We start from the raw sequence: 18,618 nt of genomic DNA, 5'->3' as shown, positions 1-18,618 counted from the left end.
GTTGAAATTATGCAGTTTGGGTAGAAATGTTCACTTTTGAGAAGAGCAGATGTGGATTTTTAGTAAGAATGATTGTTGATAATATAATGAAAATGTAATGTAACACTGCCTCATTTTCGTTGGCAGCTCTGTGATCCACGAGGATCAACAGCTAGGAAAATGGAAGAGTAGTGGCTCAACTGACAAACCCCTTAATCCCACACATCATCAGTCTTGATGAACACAAGAGCAGTACCTATATAGTTAATATTTACAGAATCCTAATTTTGCCTTTAATGTTATTGTTTCAAATTTATCTAAGGTCTCTGGAGTATCTTCCCCAACTTACAAAATACCAGTATGTTTTCTAAGATGATAATATATTAAAAAGAAAACTCTATACTTCTTTAAATCAAATTGTGACAAAATATTAGGACCAAAAATTCTTACAGTGCTCAGGTTCATTTTTAAATTGGAAAATGCATATGGTTCTTAACATCTCTTGCATAAAAGAATGAAATGGGTGTACGTACCATGTACAAATGTATATATATATGTATTGAAAGGCTGTCCACCTATCAAAAAAAAAAAAAAAAAAAAAAACATACAAAATTTTGGTAGAATTTTCAAATTTTAATCATATATTTAGGATGATATATGCGCGTCCTTTCTTAAGACATATTATGAAAAAAAGAACTTTCCACTCATCAGATGTTTAGTTAGTCGTTTTTTCTTCATATTCTCAAATTATTTGCATTTAGATATTCACCAACCCGATAAATGTCAAAGATTTAATACATGTTCTTACACCATACAAATCTAATGCCAATTGTTTCATAAAAAGAAGGAAGACTGAGATTATCTGCACTATCATCACCAACTCTGTAGTTCCAGGTTGAGCATAAATTTTTGAGAGAGATTTTATACATGAGCCTTATCGATCTATCATTCCCTTAATTGTTCATCAAATATTAACTAGGGATGCTGTTGTAGTTATCAAGCCTCAGAGAACAATTTTTGCTCTTAATCAAATTGAGTAGATGCTTAATTGAGTTGCATATCACAATTTTTAACCTCTGGTATTTTATGTCTGAAACATGGAAATAAATCCGAAAGAAAAAAAACAAATTTTAATAAATAAATCCCTCGTCTTACAAAACTGAAGTTCTTGTTTATCTAGGGCTTATTCAAGTGACATAAAGTAGCATTTTACAAATGGAAATGTTTCTCAATTAAACCCTGGGAAATATTGATCATAACTCAGACACTTTATCACACTTATAGTTTTCAAACATAAAATCATCTCTATTTTTAGAACATTTACACTCTTTACATAAAGGATTGAGTAATTTTCCATGAAATAACAGACTTCCTAACGTAATCATTGTTAATTAGTATTGCAAATGTTGATATAACCTAAGAAAAATTATCCCTTTAGTAATACAGAGTTGTACATTTTTTCTGTGTGTGAAATGAGAGTGGGTATGGTCACATGTGTAAGACATACCCTACAACATATTAAAATGTTTTACATGTAGTTCATATACCCAGACAGGACAGCTGGCTGCTTCACTCTTCCTTATCTGTCTTTTTTATAATGATAAGCCCCTCATTAGTATAACACCCTTTAAGCGCACTGTATGGTTAATTTTCATTATTTTAATCCCATTACTCCTGTATGCTTGTATTTTTTAAGATGATGAATCTCACTTATCTAGACATTTAGATATGGCTTTCTTTTATGCAAAGATGAATCTCTGCCTTACTACCAAAATAGGCAATCTGATTAAATGCAGTCAGTCCTTTATCTATAGTTCCCTATCTAATACAGGTAATTAGATACATCAATGAGATTGCACCACAGTATTCTGTGTACACAGAGTGCATTTAAGGAAAAAGAACTCGGTGGTTTATGATAAATCTATGATCCATCAAATTTATGTGTATCCATAAAAATACCTTTTATACTTGGTACAATCTCTCCCTGGTGCCCACTTTGAAGCTTATAACATGGCTACAGAATAAAAATAAATGAATTCCACCTACGTGTAGCTTATCTGTCAGCTTTCTAGTTGCTTCAAGTAAACATGAGGCGGCTGACTATGGACCTTTTAAGAACGGTTCCATGTGCATACACTGTACATAAGATGTTAACCAAAGGGACAGTACTAATAAACCATGTCTGGTCTGGAAAAGGATTTCAGACTCAGGGGGTTTATTACATGTACAAAAGGTCCAATAGTCCGATGGCTCATTGGTCTGAAGATTCATTGGTCCAAATATTTTTATGCTTGTTCAAAGATTTTTGGGTCCAAAAACTACATGATAAATGTTCTCAAAAATGAGAGCACAAATGAATGGCTCAATGTTGTTACAGGTTGCACCATGCAGTACATGTGTTACTACATATATGTGTCATAAAGTAAATTTTCAAGCACTGAATTGATGGTTCTGATTCAGACCAATGAACCTGTAAACCAATTTCCTTCCATTTTCAACCATTTTCAAATCAATGAACCCTCAGACTTTTGAACACTTGAACCCCATTTAATCTAACTATTGAGATAAGCACATGCAGATTCAGATGTATCCACCTTATTCGTGAGATAAAGGTATTTTGCAACAAAATTCAAGATACAAAGAAACCTTTAAATTATTGGCATTGAACCTAATATCATATACTGATGTACTACATGTAGTACACAGATTTGCATGCATACTCATACTTGAACCCAAATTTGTTCATAACAAATGTGTCTTAACTTTATTCTTGTCCTTCATCACCTACCAGTATGTCCATCATGGTAAGAATTATATATATGTGTGTGTGTGTGTGTGTGTGTGTGTGTGAAGTATCAAAAGAACAATTGCAACTTGGCCTAATAGTAATGGTTTATTGAAGTCACATTGATGTCTTTTCTCTGATTGAGTCATACATGTACATGTAACTATGTTGGAAAGTAATCTATAACATTTGTACGTGCTCACCTGAATAAAGGCATGGTCCTTTTTTATAATTATAAAAAACATTGTGTGTACACATTCAGGACATTTTGGCAGCCAAATACCTTTAAATAAACACGCGAAAAACAAAACAAAAATAAACAAGTCATTAAAAGAGAGTAGCATATAATAACATGCGACTTAAGTGATTTCCACCTTCCTTAATTCAGACTTAAGGTAAACATAACAAAATGTCAGTAGACAGACGATATTCAATTTCCTACCTCTTGCTCCCCAGTAAACTAACACATTCAGATGCTGAAATAACCACTTAGTGTACATAACTACATTAATACGGTGAAAAAACAAACAAGGAAAAGGAGCAGCTGGTAAATTATGGGAGCATGTTCTACGTTTCCATTACTAGTACCTGACTTTGCCTTTTTTACTTTGAATTAAACAAAAAAAAAGCCTAATGAACGTCTTTGTTAGCACAGGACTGTATTAATGTAGGTGAATTTTAATAACCTTGCAATACCACTTTCTTCTGAAGTGAAGATTGAAGTACCCAGTATTTATAATTCCTTGTCGTGTAAATATACCTTTGGCTATTTCCTACCTTTGAGAGAAACTCAGGATGCAACTGTTCAACAGCTGTGTTACAGATCATTATTTTGTCGCAAATTAAGGTGTGAGGTAGACCAAGTACCTTTTGTTTTAAAAAAATGGTCAGAGCACTCTAGATCTGTGAATGATTGCCAATATAGTGTGAACAAGCCACTTATTTGTAATACATAGAGAGAGGTACTAGTATAAATAAAAAAATCCAAATTTTATAAAATTTGCTGACAAACCATCCCATATACTGGACCACTGCCAGTACAATTTTGGTTTCAAACAAAAAGTCAAAAGTTTTCATAATTCACACGATACCAATGTTAAGCTGGAAAATGATGCGTTTTCAATATTTTAGCCTACCTGTTTTTTGATTTTCTGCAGAAAATGTTACTATCTATCCTGTGGGCCAAATAGGATATAGATTTTTTGTCTAATCTCCTTCCCACTATCACTATCCAAGGACTGGAGAAGATTTATGAAGCCAGATTTGGGAGGATATCAAACTGAAAAGCAACTTCATCCTACTGAAATTATGCCATACAATAGATAATCTTCAGTTCTAAGAGACAATGAATAATATTCAACATTGTGTCAGACTAAACGTAACTGTGAATATAGAGGTGAGATCTATTTCCAATGCATACTTTTAAATGAATACCAGCTGCAGATTCAACAAACATAAAAGCAATTATACATGTATGTATATGTGCTAAATAAACTGGGCTTGACTGAACTCAAACTTCGACTAATGAATGATAAAAATTGCCTTTTCCACTTGAACTTTCACTTCAAAATGATATATTATGTAAAGAAAAAGAGAATGGGATTTTAAAAAAGGTTTCTAGTTCCAAGTGTATTTTGAAAAAATAAAACATTTTTTCACAGTTTGAAAATATTGTCCTCAAAAGATGAACTATCGGTATTGTATAAAATTCGAAATCTTACCTGCGCTCTGTAGAATATACTGCTGGTAAAATGTGATAGAAAATTGGCACACTAGTGACTTTATTACTGAAAATATTTCTGAGGTGAATCCAGAGAGTGTAGACAGGTGATTATCAACCTGCAAAGTTTGCAATCTGGTTTGATATGGAGAAGATAATTACCAATCTTATATATTCTATTTCAGGATACAAGTATTCCCACTTTTTGCTCTTATCAATCATTTTAAATTCATACCCGTATATTTACAGAACCTTAAGGTGCACTTAGCCATAAAATGATAAATTTAAATGGAATTTGAAGTGTTCTCAGTGGTACCATGTTAATAAGTTACTATTACAGGTACAGTGTTGTTACCAGCCAATCGGTACACTTTGTGTAATTGTGACTATTAGTACCTTAATTGAGTGAACTGTAGCACATCTGTAGAACTAGTTTTCTTTTTGCCTGTGTAAACAAATTGAACATTATAAAATATGCTAAATAATATGCACGTGGTACCTGTACATTGTAGTTGGATACACCTCTGTTGCCAGTATCCCTTTTTTGTTATTTACTGTAACATGTAAATGCTGGAATAGAAATTAAGGAAGGGCTTGCTGGTTGATACTTATACATGTATATATGATCATGTAGTTGTGCAGTAAAGTCAATTTACCTTCCAATTTGGGGTTGAAAACATGATAAGTGCTTGTGCTAAATCTTTCCAACGAAAGCAACTCTTTATACTCATTTAGACTAATTTATTAACATAATTGATCAATTTGGGGAATTACATTGTTGACAATAAAAACTAAATAAATAAGACAAGCACTGGAAATTAACTTCACACATGTAATCATGTCCTTCAAGTATCTTGTTATCGACCTAAAGCTACATCTATTTATGTTTAATGACCGAAAGCAACATGCTGTTTTTGGCAGATTGTCTTCTTTGTTACATGTTTTTCAGTTATATCTTCACTGGATTAAGGGCTTTCATGCCACAGTCAGAAAACTGCTCACTGAATCACCAGATTCCGTGATCACATTTATACTGACTATATGTTCACTTCCCAAACAGCAGAGACAGCATTAGCTTTTTGATCATCAATTCACCATAGACAAGTGTATCGTAAATGAGCTATGCTCTGCATGGAAATTGAGCATGTAACAGTACACTGATATATTTTTCTTTCTTTTTTTTTGTGGAAAAGAGGAGAGATTTCAATCAGACATGTAACTTAGAAAAAAAAACTTTTCTTAGAATGACACCAAATCCGTCAGTTGCTTTGGAGCAGCATTTTGCAAACTGAATGCAATTAAGGCCCCATTTCCATATAAACCATTGGTCTACATAGATCGACCCAACTCTGCAGGGACTCTTGCTTAGTGTGATCAGCTTAACTGAAGGACACGCCTCTTCCTGCATTTGGGTAGAATACAGAAAAGCTGGTGATTATACAAGTATGTTGGAAACAAGAAGATGCATGTCATTCAGTTAAGCTGATTGCAATCAACAGGAGTATCCAAAGAGTTGGATTGATCTATACAGACTGATGGTGTCTATGGGAATGGAGTCTAAGTCAGTCTTCCCTCTATTACAAGGGCACATCCAGAGATATTTTCTGACAGTCTTCCAAATTATCATTGTTGATCCATCTTCCATTTTGACCGTCTTCCGACAGAAAACTTTAGATACCCGTCAATGCAAACTTGAAAATCTGACTGTCTTCTGGAAGACCCAGAAGACAACATAAATCCGCCCCTGTATTACGTGACTACCGCAGTATGTACTAATCACAACACAAGGCATGTCCACTGTATGCGACATACAAGCTAGAGCATAATTACAGTGATGCGCAGCCAAAATATAATATAATATTTTCTATGTTACATACAGTGGAGAAAGAGAAGTTGTAACTCACTTATCCTAGTTGGTGCTGGTGCTTCAAACAGAAGGATGAACGCACTGAAGCATATAAAAATTCAGATGAGTATGTAAGTGAAGTACAAGTGCAATTACCCTATTGTTTGAAGCGCCGGCCATGGGATAATGACTCTGAGACCATTCAAAATGAGAAGGGCCAAGTGCTAGCTAGGCCACAACCTAAATATGGCAAACCTACACATAAAAGAAAGAGTGCTTAATGCTGTAATGGTCTCTCTGCCTTTCACACACCTGCCCACATGTCGTCCCTGCACGGGCACAGTAATTAAATCTCGGTTCAATTCAACCAATCGAGGGACAACGCATGGAGTGCCGTGTGAGAGGCGGAAAGACCATCATAGGTTTAAGCAGTCTTCCTTTCATGTAGGTCCGCCATATTTAGGTCATGGCCAAGCTAGCACTCGGCTCTTCTCATTCTGAATGTTCTGTTTGTCAGCTGGATGCAATATGACTGCATGACAATTTCTTAGCATACATGCTGTAAAATTTCCGTCTTTTTAATAATAATACTACTAATGAAAAAAGTTCCTATGTGTGTGCACAAATTAAATGCCACAAAAAAGAGGTACAAAACACTTTAACGCTGCATGAGAAAAAAAAATCTAGTTTGAGAAAATACTATAACAACAATGGACACATTATTCTTCTTTTGTTAAAGGTAAGTAATAGAAATGGTTGCCAGTATAATTTAACATTTCCAACTTTCAGTAAAAGGGATTTTGTTACACAAACATGAGTCATTATTTTACCTAGCTAGGAACACTGCACTTCAAATACTTAATATACTTAATTCTTCCTTCATTTCTGCATAAGAAAAAAATTATAGTTGACCACAACCATAGCTTACGAATGAAGATCTGTAACTATCAGTCAGTGAGAATTATTATTACTAGTGATCATCAAATCACTGGGCAAAGTGCACTGATCTCTGTTAGTAATACAACAAATTAAAATGACCCAGTAAAAGCTCATAAAAGTCATGAAAAGTCAGCACTTTTAAAGCTTTCAACAGTCCATTAGACAACAATACTAGCTAGAAAAACCACTTTTTTTAAACTGATTTTAATGATGTACAGGACAACCAGGGAATACACATAAATACTGCATTTACCACTTCACTCAGTCATCTAGCTGCTCTGAGTATTTTCCAGATATGATCACAAAGCCCAAAAAAAGCATACAAGTTATCCTCTTGTACTGAAATTGGGTTTTCCAACCCATTAGGTAAAAACTGCATATCTCTAGCAAATCCCTGTGGTTATTTCCAAAGATGATTTAGGCAATCTTACCCCAAAATAAATGTACTGGCAAGTATTTTATGACAGTTATTGTAGAGGATCGAAGCACTTAAGATGAAAGCATTTGATATGGCAAATCAACAATAAGTGATCTTAGCAAATGATCTGGGCAAGGAAACCCAATACACACTAAGTCAAATCTCAGTAGGGTGTTTAATAGGCCCATGAGAGCCAGAAATACCTTTTAGGGGAATTGTGCAGATATATGTATAAAATGACTAGCACTTTTTTAACTAAATATACAGTAGAGAGCATGTTTTTACTGCAATTTTAAAACCCTGATATTTCTTTAAGAGCTACATACTAAAGGATGCAAATAATCATCGATAACTTAGCCCAATGGCCTTCGCATATAAGTAAAAGGTGAGTTAATAATCTAATTTCTCAAATAAGAAGTACTATAGTCTGATTAAACTATAGTCACTGGGAGCTCCATGCATGTACCCGAGTACACGCACACATTGTAGTAATTCTGCCCCTAGTGATTTCCACCACTATCCCAGGCTGAAAAACACCTTCAGGATGAGCTGCCAGCTGCTGTGGAAGGCTTTTTGTTTTTGCATTTAGGGGATCAAGATGCTGAGATCTACTGATGGGGTATCAATGACTAGCAAGCCAAAGGGACGTGTGGAGTTAGAAGGGGGCCATGTTGAGCAGTACAAATCCAAATAATAAGCCTGTAATAATCTGTGTAACTTGTTTAATCTTATTTTGTAAGCAATCCCAATTAAAAATACACTTAATAAAGGATCACTTTCAGTATAGTAGTGGGGAGGGGGGGGGGTATTTCACTTTTTATAAAAGTCAAGTCTATCCCCTGAATTTATGTAATATGCTACATAAGAAATGTAAAATTTTTAAATTTTTACCTCCCCCCCCCATAGCCCCCTGTACACACCCCCTAAACTTAATGATATTCACATACTAAGCAGTTTTAGATGATTTTAGTAGAATATGTCATAATGTGAGATAATGTTCACAAAAGATACTATACTTGCAGTACGAGGTATATGGTTCCAATACATACCTTCCATAATAAATCCTTGTATTTGTTCTTGGAAGTTAGAAAAATAAGAAAAACTTACATTTTTCCGACTTTTGCAATATTTCATGTATATGCTTATGTACATTTACTTGCAGCTGCCCATTTGCTCACCAGTGAAGACCAAAGTTCCTTTGATTATAAACATTTTGTCTTTTACTTTTATTCAGCAACCAAGGCCACTTCCAAGAGGAAGAAAACACTGGGTGGTACTGATTTCTTGGAATCTGATGGATTGCCTAAAGGTGTCCTGCCAACCAAAAAGAACATTAATGAAGTAATGCTTTGTCTATTTCACTCAAAGCATGCTGGTCAGGCACATCGTTTTAAAGAAGCTGCTGCAGACTTAATAACTAGCTTCTCTCCTGCAAGAACAAACTTTAAGGCTATTCTGTAACCTTTACACAATTTTCGTAAAGGACATACAGAGGCACATACTGCAGTTTATGAAGATTTTGAGCAATTTGTCCAAACTAGGAGACAAAGGCAGAATGAGTCCTTTCATGCTTGGGTTAGATAATTTCTGTCAAGCATTGGAACCGTTTTTGATATATTTTGTGAATATATATATGTGAAGCAACATAATAAGAAACTTCAAGAAATTTGTGGAGGCTAAGATGAGTGGCATGGAGTGGGAGTTTCTTGAGCATCAGAGAGGCAACAGAAAGTTGCATTACGAATGTTATGTAGACAAATAGTGGTCAAAAGTTATGGACATGTGCAAACAAGATTTGTCATCCCTGGAAAAAGGGGAAAAGACAGCAGAAAGTGAACAATACTTGTCAGCAGTTACTACAGGTAACATCAGTGAAACATGAGCTGGTGATGATACCACTGATGAATATTTCACAGCGGAAGAAGAGGAATAAGAAAGCACCATGCCTACATGCAGGAAAGAAAAGGCCAGAAGTCCAGGAGTTGGGTCCAGTAGATGATCCAATGCCTTTTGGAGTTACGCCATGTGCATTCCCACATTTGCATAGTACAACAAGAATTCTAAGAAACACTTGACAAGTTAAAAAATTATTACCATCTGTCTGAAAATCAAGCAGAGTCAGTTGTGGTAGAAGTAGCTGATAAAATGTTTGGCAGGAACCTTAAAACTTCAAGATGATCTGGTTGAGATAGATAAAGACACACTTCCTCACAAAACAAAAGTATGCTGGAAGAAGCATTGAAAGGCTGACCCTGGACAAAATTGTTAAAGGAATCATGAATTCTAATGACAATTCTACTGTCACCTATTCTAATGAAGGGTCAAAATTACAGGGAGCAGGCTCCTTCACTGTGTAATTATCAGTGGGAAGTTAACCTTGCACAACCAAAGCTGACAACACTGCAGATTCTCTTCTGAAACCAAGGCCCTTTTAGAGAAAATAGATTCCTTTATCACTGATCAGACACTGCATAACTTTAATGTGGATGCATTAATTATTTTGCAATGTTCAACCTAAGACCCAATCTAGTCCTTGCTTAATGTTTAATCATATTATTGTGAAACAATGAGGAAATCTTGGAACTATGATTGGGCATGACAAGATCTACTCTAACTTCCTTGTAAATGCCACATCTAATGCAAGCAGTGTCACTTGACAAGTATTAGACTATGTGACCAGGCTGATAAACCATGACATAAGGCAAGCAACTGACTGTATATAATGATTAAGGGAGTAGGGGTAAATTTTGATGTGTAGGTGACCACCCTGGAGCTAAGGTGCCTATTGTTTTATAGAAAGAAAGACCAATAATCAAGGATTTTTTGGATGTATCAAACACACCACTCGAATGAAGCATATATACAGTGTGTGATGTAAAACATGGGTCTGTCCTAAACGATTTTGAGCAAAATATGCCTTTTTTTTCATGATTTTTTGAGCCATGATGGTGAAACTGGTTTTGTTTTGATATTTTTGTATACAAAAACAGAATATAGTTTTGTAAGCTTTTGGTACAATAAGAAGGGTAAGTACCGCAAAAAGTATGCAAAAAAAATATTTTTAAAAAACATTAAAAATCAGTAATTTTGGGATATTGCAAACTTCAGAGGATATGTACAAATGTAACAGGGGTTAGAGAGGTTATAAAATTACTGCTTAAAAATTCTAACAAAAGACCCATTACATAATTTCAGGGGGTAGAACACAATATCAGTATTATCCCCCCCCCCCCCCCTCAAAGAGAAGTGCTTTGTGATCCAGAATCAAGGAATCATTGAAAATGGTAGCAAAAAGGCTAAAACTTAGTATATTGCAAAGTCACAATTTGAGTAAGCATCAAGATATCATACAATATAGTGATTCAAATCACTGACAAACAAATTACAGTCTATGGCAAAGTTTCTTAAAATGGCGACATTTATTTCAATATTGCTACCACATATACACAGTTACGAACAAAAATAAAAAAAATCAAAACCATATTTTACAAGGATTGGTAAACTGGAATATGGATTTTTTACCATTTGCATGTACAGCAAGAGAAAATCTCAATTTTGAGTGGTTCTGTATGCATGCATTTCTTAAGTTACACCAATTTTTGCATCTTAGTCAAAAATGATTCACAGGCTTACAAAAAAGAAAATAATAATAATAACAATAAAATAATGTTGATATATCCAAAAAAGCCAACAATTTCAATAAATATGATACACTGCATTATGTATGTGACTTAGTGAAGTAGGCTATAGAGTTCTCGGTACATTCCATCACTAGGACTACTACTCCGAGACCTCAGGCTCCCTGAACAACTGCTGACAGATCCACCATATTGACAAGGAACAAACATGTTAGGATGGAGCAGGTGTTGGTCCATACAGTCTGTTCCATCATGATGAGGATCGTGGGCCTGGGTTGCCAAATAACTCTGCATCATACCAATATGATCGCAACTGTTTCTGTGTGGATGAAGGTATCTTCTGTCCATTGCAGAGCAAGAAGACCACATGGCATGGCCATTCATTGGGGCTTGTCTTATTAAGCTCAATTGGCTACTTCGACGCCTCTGTTGTTGGTTTGGTCGAATATGGCAATCGGTCCAGCTACGTGCACGGTGGGGGTCAATATGAGGTTTGTGATGTACTGCTGCATCAAATGATTTGGATCTTGTTCTGGCTGAACCGTTAGCCATTTGTGGTACGAGCTGAGTGTTCAAGAAGTCAGGGCCTGAAAATGGAAAAGGTTTGAGGAAAGAAGAACAATTTGTTCTTGACTGCCTTTTCTGTATTGCTGAGTTTAACATTCTTTTCATCAATTCTTTTAGACTGACAAAAAAGGAGAGAGAAAGGAAGGCAGAGAGAGCTTTGAATATCCAAGAGCTTAAAAACAGAATGTTTGTTGAGGAATTTAGTTTAAATGGAGGATCAAAAATACCAACCAAAAAGAAAGAGAATACAGAAAGTTGGTATTACTTTCCATTGATGCTCACAAAAAACTTTTCTTTTCATGTTAAAACAAATGCAAATCAGATAAAGTTCCTGGAATCATCCAAGCCATGACATGATTCTCAATTTTTTTTCACTGCATTCCTTGCTTAACTTATTTCTTCTTCTTTCTGTTTCTGGTAAGATGACATAAGATTACTTAAGAATATTTTAAACATAATCACTTGTCATATATATTACTGAATTAGTTTTTAAATATAAACTGTACACATGCATTTTATGAAAATATTGGACAATAATAAATATAAATACTAATATGCTTATAGCCAATCTCAGTGAGGTGCAATATGTAAATAGCACAATATTTGTGTATCCAAAACTCAAATGACCAAAGCATCTTTTAAATAACAATTAAGCAAAAGTGCTGTTGCAAAAAAAGGGCCAACATACTTTGCACAGATAGCATCAACATAAAATTGTACTGTATGTATATATATATATATGGCACACTTGATCTTAAAACCAATAACAAAACAGCCCAGAACACCAACTTGCATTATATGTCCAAACATATGACATTACAGTGTACTTGGTACTAGGAGTAGATCAAGAATCCATTAAAAATAATAATAAAGGCTTATTGGTGATACGGTCAGTGAAACGCAACATATCATGTCTATATTTCAAGAATGTGTTCACAGTGTACTGTAGTCTAACACATAAGATGACACCAACTCAAATTTACCATGTCCCACTTGTAATCAATTACAGGTAGTTTATCTGTATATATGTATAAATACTAGTATGGGGCCAAAGTCTTACCATCTATAAACTCCACTGTAGGCTAAAATAGTCACCTCAAAGTTAATGTAGACAAAGATTCATAAATATATCGTTAGGGTACCTGTTAATAGTTTCGTTTTCCATCTCTTTCCAGAGAGTATTTATAAGAATTAGACTACATGGCAAAATCCTAACACTAGAGCTGTATCCAATTACTGATCTCTAAAGAAAAATGTTGATGAAAATATGTATTTCCTCAATATATATGAAAATTCCCACACTCTTTGACCTTTTAATATGAAGCTGCGGCTGAATGTGATGAAAAACAGAATGCACCCATAAAACAAGGAAACAAAACATAATCATTTTAAAGCTGTCAAATGTTCAGTACTCCCCCCCCCCCCCCCCCCCCCCATTCTCCCAGTGAATGCTTCATCCCAATCCCTATCATTCAATATCAAAAGTGTTGTTTAGGTGACCACTTTTACATCAATCTTGCTGACAACAGGCTTTTGAGATAAAACAAATAGTACAGCTAGGGAGCCCCCTGTATGTTTCAATGAACAACACTAGGATTAATGGGAATGGTTTTCAATCTATCATTTTTACATTCATAATACCTGACTCAATCCATTACTTTTATGAATTTACTTAATGCAAAATATTGATTATCCATTTTAAATTCAGTTCCATGGAGATAATGCACCCTCATCAAATGATCAAATAAAATTATACAAAACATGATAATATAAAATTACGCATTCTTTAGAATTACCATGTCCTTTTGTATTAGGCTGATTTAACCAAATGTGCTGCAAAAATATAATGAAAAATTAATTGTTTCAATCTTTCACTTTTTCATTATTTTAAGGAACAAGAGAGGCATAAAGTCACCTCTTAAGTATGCACCACCAGCTGGCACCCCCCCCCCCCCCAAAAAAAAAAAAAAAAAAAAAATCCTGAAACTTTTTCAATATAGTTCACAAATTAATATATAATATTAGCTTTGGTACACAAGGGCTCCTAGAAATTATGTCAGGGGCATTTTTAATAAATTGAAATGCCAATATCTTGATATATTGCAATGTTGCTTCTTTTTTGCCTATATGCAGCAGATTGGATTGGACATATTTACCTTGAATTCTTTGGTTGGACCTGGTGATAGATGGGGACCTCGAGGCAGATTCTTTAATCTTGAGGGCATTGATGCAGGGAAGCCTAATATCCACTCTTGACCCATCTGACAACATTATCTGAAATGTGAGCAGGAATTATACTAGTACATCCGAGGTGGCCCGTCCGCAGTGCCACAGTTTCATTTCAAGTTTCTCCAAGTACTTTAATTTAGAATGCTACCAGGTACCTGTGGGATATACACGTAAATGTAAGTTGCTTTCATCATTATCATGTAACTTTTGAAAATCAAATATTTTAATGCATACCTTTTGGTTGATGGCATACAGCTTATTGGTGACATCTCTGCCCACTACTCCTGATAACACCTGTGCCAGGAATGGCTCCTTGGCCAACAGGTACTTCAGGGCAGACCTCTGCCACACCAGGCAACGACTGTATTCAGTGGCAATGAGAGACACCTAAAATGACATGAATAAAGCATTCATTATTTAGTCCTTAACAAAGGTATTTGACCAATATATGTTCCTTGTACTGCCACTCTCTGACAAACCACCATAACTGATTATCTACAGCATTTGGTAATGATTTACACAATCGTATATCATTATGTTAAATTAAATGAAAATATCCCATACCTGAAATTTATCCTCTTTATTGGAAGTAGACTCAAACTCTGGAGAATCTAGGAATTCCTTTTCATGAATATTATGAAGGAATTGGCCATTAGCAATAACTGTAATCCTGAAAGTCATTATTGCAATATATATAAATTCTCATAAAAAAGCAAAAAAAAAAACAAAAATCATTGTAATTTAAATAACCATGTAGTCAATCATATTTCATTTCAGACAATATCATGGTATTCTTGTACAGGTAGTTTTGATCATTAAAATGGTAAAAAAATTTAATTGGACTGATGTGAAAATGTACATCAAAATAGCATTCATCAATGTCTTGGATCTCTCTTAAGCAATTGTGCTTATACCTTCAAACTTGAATGTTCAGCTAAAATCCCAATGCTTTCTATACTTACATTCCAGACACTAGGAGACCTAACTTATTTGTCCTGGTGACATTTTGAGTCGCATAAACCTCTCCTTCTTGTAAGGTAGCAATGGTGGCATGCTCAGGGCTAATTAGTTTCTTGAACAGTGATCTGAAATGTCAGTATTAAAGAGCTAGAGAGCATATGGTACTTATTGATCAAATGAAACCCTGTAATGTGAGTTTTACAAAAGGGTTTAACTACATTTAACACTACACCTGGCTAAAAGATGAAAGACCTTTGAGCATCAAAAGACATGAAATGCCATCAAAAACAGCAGAAAATATTAATAATAAATATCATAAGTTATTCACCTTTCAAGAACTTGAGTTACAGTATATCAAAAGTGGGTATTAACCCGAAACACAACATTGTTTCTTTAATACCTGGAGACTTTCAGTGGCTGAAATAATGTGACATAAACCTCCTCTAGTTCTTGAGAAAATTTCACAGGTTTTAGTCTGTACAGCATGAACAACATCTGCACCAGGTTAATAACTGTGAAACTGAAATGCCAGGAGAACACATCTGGAGCACAGAGAATTATCCAGGACCATGTGGCAAGGAGTAAAAATCCTAGGGCCAAAAAAAACAAATTAAATTTATAAACCATGAAAATATCAACATTTTTTTCATAGAAAAGGCTTGAAATAAAAAAAACTTATTTTCTTGTTAATATCATATAAAACAGTGTCATATAACTGATACATAATACTGAACTATGAATGCCAAGAGAAATTAATGTAAATAAAACACATATTGAGCTTGCTTTAGCATATTTAAGTCTTGTCTTAGCCAAATAAATGAAAATATTATTTTGCTAAATGATTACAGCGATAGATAAATTGCCTGACAATAAAGTTTCATCAGCATTTCCATTTGTCAAAATTAGCCAAAAAAATATTAGAAATTGACTTTTATTTTTTTGGAGAACTGGTACAGCAATTATTCCATTAAAGTGTAAATGTAGACAAGATCATCTTAACAAATTATATTTACCACTTGTTAATAATAATTAACTTACTCTGTCTAACAAAAAAAAAATTATAATGACTTCAATCCACTAAATAAATGCATAATTTATTCAAATAAAAAATAACTTGCATTACTCAAGTTATGAAATATGCATAGGGTGGTAATCACAGTCGCCTTTTTATTTTTTTACCACAGAATGCATATGCTCGTAAATGCAACAAAGACATACATGAGTATAACGTACCAAGAACAAGCATACTATGGGTAAATAAAATCCCATAAGTTCCCTCTGGTCCTAGATATCCTACTAGGAGGGCAGCATGCCCTATCTGAAACAAGATGTGATGTGGTGTCTTCCACTGACCAAAGCAGAAGCTATGTCCATCCAATAGACTAGCTTCAGTCAAGTTTCCTGTGGAATTATCCATCATTCAACAAACTGCAATAAACCATAATTCAAAAGAGTAATCAGGATTTTTATATAAAATAATTTATAATTGCAGATTGAGAGTAATCCACAGTACTGCAAACTTATTGGTTTTAACATTTAAAAACCATTCCAAACTGACATTCCCTACCAGTAAGAGTAGACGATGTGATGGAATCGTAAAATCGAAACTGGCCGGATCTGTTTAAAATACAGTCCTGTTTTGACCTTCTTCAAAATGACCCGCCTCTACAACTTCACAAATCATTTGGTCTACATAACGGATTATTTCAATTCAATTATTAATGTAGTGTCGTACTTACTGTTTAGTATCCAATTTATATACAAAGCAGCAAGAATACAGTATAGCTGAACATCAGCGAAATACAGCAAATTTCCGGGAAATAGGTGCAAACAAGCCGATAGATGTCGCTACTGCAGATCACGTTTTTCCAGGCAGACCTTGAGCATCTTCCATCTCTTTTGTTTCGCTGTAAAAAACCAACACGCACAAGATATAGCTTGTGATAGATTTGAAAGAAAGGGGTTAAAGGCCTATTGCTTTCATAGTCAATGTCCAATTCACAACTCAACTGAATAATAAACATTTCAAATGTGTTTTTTACGTCCTGTTTAAAGTGGGCAAATAAATGTTGTTGCTGCGTTAGAGAGCAACTTAACTTTCTATCACAGCAATCACATCTTGCACACTTGAAATTTCCAAAAACCAGAGGATTTTTTTAAAAGTTTGAAAATAATTTACATATTTTAGGAATTTTCTAATGATGAATTTTTCGACAATGCTATCAAAACAAACGCCGACTTGTATATTTTGGCAAGCACGTTTTGATACGATATCTTTCAAAAACGATTTTAACCTAGTTTTTTTTTTTTTTTTTTTTTTTTTTTTTTTTTTTTGCACGGTCGCCTTGCACAGATCACAAAACGGCAGAGGTAGATAATTTTCTTGGAACTAAAATTTGAGAATCAAAATTAATTTCCTAGTCGATGTTAACCCCCCACAAGGAAATTGTTTACCATGCCGAAGACCCATAATCGTGTTATTAATGATGAAGATAATGAACCACGTATGAATAGATCCAAATTGCAAATACCAGGGAGGGTTTGTTGCTGATTTACAATAGGGATCGTTCTTCCTCGATTTCTTAACAAATCCACAGCTGATTCATATTATTTAGAATCATGTAAGGATCTTTTGGGGTGTGGTGAGACGAGGGTTCAGACAAGAGGCTCTTGTAATTTTAATGAACACATATTTATTTGGGGCTCTAATGAGCGACTTCATCGAGTTGAATACAACAGTCTGAACCGTGAAGTGCATCTACATGTATTTGTAGCCTCGTGTGCAATGCAACTGGTTTATTTCGACAACCTATTTTCTGGATTGAGCTACCTAACGGCCCGTATTCAAATAGGCATAAAAATTCAGTGTAAATATGATGGAATAACACATATAGGCCTATGTACTAGTACTGTGTAACTGGGTGGGATTTAGCAGGTAATTTCAACAAGTTTCGTCATTGTGTCGCCTGTTGGCTTTGACAGGTGAATCAGTTTTATCTGCACCGCTGTTAAAATGATTTATCAAACAAACCGAATTTTCTCCTTCCCCATAGGGCCTACTGTTTTTCTGTCTTGCAGGGCGTCCATGAGATTTACTTTTTATTGTCCCGATCAATCATCTGGCTATTTTTGTCCATTATCGTAGAAATCTATTATGAAATGTACAATTAATCTCAGATGCCGTTCTTGCATGTACAATGCACAATATTCCAGGCACAGGCTCTTACGTCATTGTGAACAATCCAAGGCAGACAGTCTGAGACTTAAAATCGAATAGGCCTGCAAACTCATTTACTGTGTTCTGCCACATCGCGTGACGATTAACAGACTGTTGCTGCTACTATAATTTACGTTTTTTATTCTTATCTTTTTCATAGGCTGTAATTACTTAAAAACTAAGTGCACTTTCTAAACTGGTAGATTGTGAGCCAGGATTTACGGTGTTTAAGTGTGGCATATACGAGAAGGGAGGGGCACAGGGGTAGGAGATGAATTGTTTACACCTATCGCATATATATACCAATATAAATACTCCAT

The 18,618-nt window shown here is 34.7% G+C and overlaps 2 protein-coding genes across 5 annotated transcripts in view; both read right to left on the bottom strand.

Annotated features, from left to right (window-relative positions):
• LOC106163243 (popeye domain-containing protein 1) overlaps positions 1 to 8,179 on the bottom strand; it is a 29,899-nt gene extending 21,720 nt beyond the window's left edge. Inside the window, exon 1 of one of the 3 annotated variants that reach the window (XM_086999442.1) lies at positions 6,389 to 8,179. The gene's annotated coding sequence lies outside the window, so the exon portion shown is untranslated. Of the gene's footprint in view, positions 1 to 2,025; positions 2,139 to 4,983; positions 5,005 to 6,388 lie in introns of those variants that run through there. The other 2 variants (XM_086999441.1, XM_086999444.1) reach the window with 2 other exon arrangements.
• A 2,904-nt stretch (positions 8,180 to 11,083) lies between these two features.
• On the bottom strand, positions 11,084 to 16,944 carry LOC106163210 (popeye domain-containing protein 3). 2 transcript variants are annotated; one of them, XM_013540727.2, is made up of 8 exons: positions 16,821 to 16,944; positions 16,315 to 16,509; positions 15,482 to 15,671; positions 15,084 to 15,206; positions 14,686 to 14,791; positions 14,356 to 14,508; positions 14,049 to 14,166; positions 11,084 to 11,912 (listed from the first exon to the last, which is right to left on the bottom strand). In XM_013540727.2, exons 2-8 carry the CDS (start codon positions 16,499 to 16,501, stop codon positions 11,419 to 11,421), a joined length of 1,371 nt encoding a protein of 456 aa, XP_013396181.1. In that variant the 5' UTR covers positions 16,502 to 16,509; positions 16,821 to 16,944; the 3' UTR covers positions 11,084 to 11,418. The 2 variants fall into 2 exon arrangements, with proteins under 2 accessions (XP_013396181.1, XP_013396182.1); XM_013540728.2 differs by having other exon boundaries at positions 16,315 to 16,399; positions 16,821 to 16,919.
• Between the last annotated feature and the right edge of the window lie 1,674 nt (positions 16,945 to 18,618).

This window comes from Lingula anatina, chromosome 1 (assembly GCF_051362555.1).
Source record: "Lingula anatina isolate TDL-2025a chromosome 1, LinAna3.0, whole genome shotgun sequence".
Taxonomy (NCBI): domain Eukaryota; kingdom Metazoa; phylum Brachiopoda; class Lingulata; order Lingulida; family Lingulidae; genus Lingula; species Lingula anatina.
The sequence above is the reverse complement of the archived record's forward strand: the minus strand, read 5'-3'. Positions and strand labels throughout refer to the sequence as shown.

Excerpts from the sequence above, each read along its gene's own strand:
- LOC106163210 (XM_013540727.2), bottom strand. The coding sequence starts at position 16,501 with ATGATGGATAATTCCACAGGAAACTTGACTGAAGCTAGTCTATTGGAT. Across the intron at positions 15,207-15,481 it reads CAGCCACTGAAAGTCTCCAG|ATCACTGTTCAAGAAACTAA; the intron begins GTATTAAAGAAA and ends CTGACATTTCAG. Across the intron at positions 14,792-15,083 it reads GGTCTCCTAGTGTCTGGAAT|GATTACAGTTATTGCTAATG; the intron begins GTAAGTATAGAA and ends AATGACTTTCAG.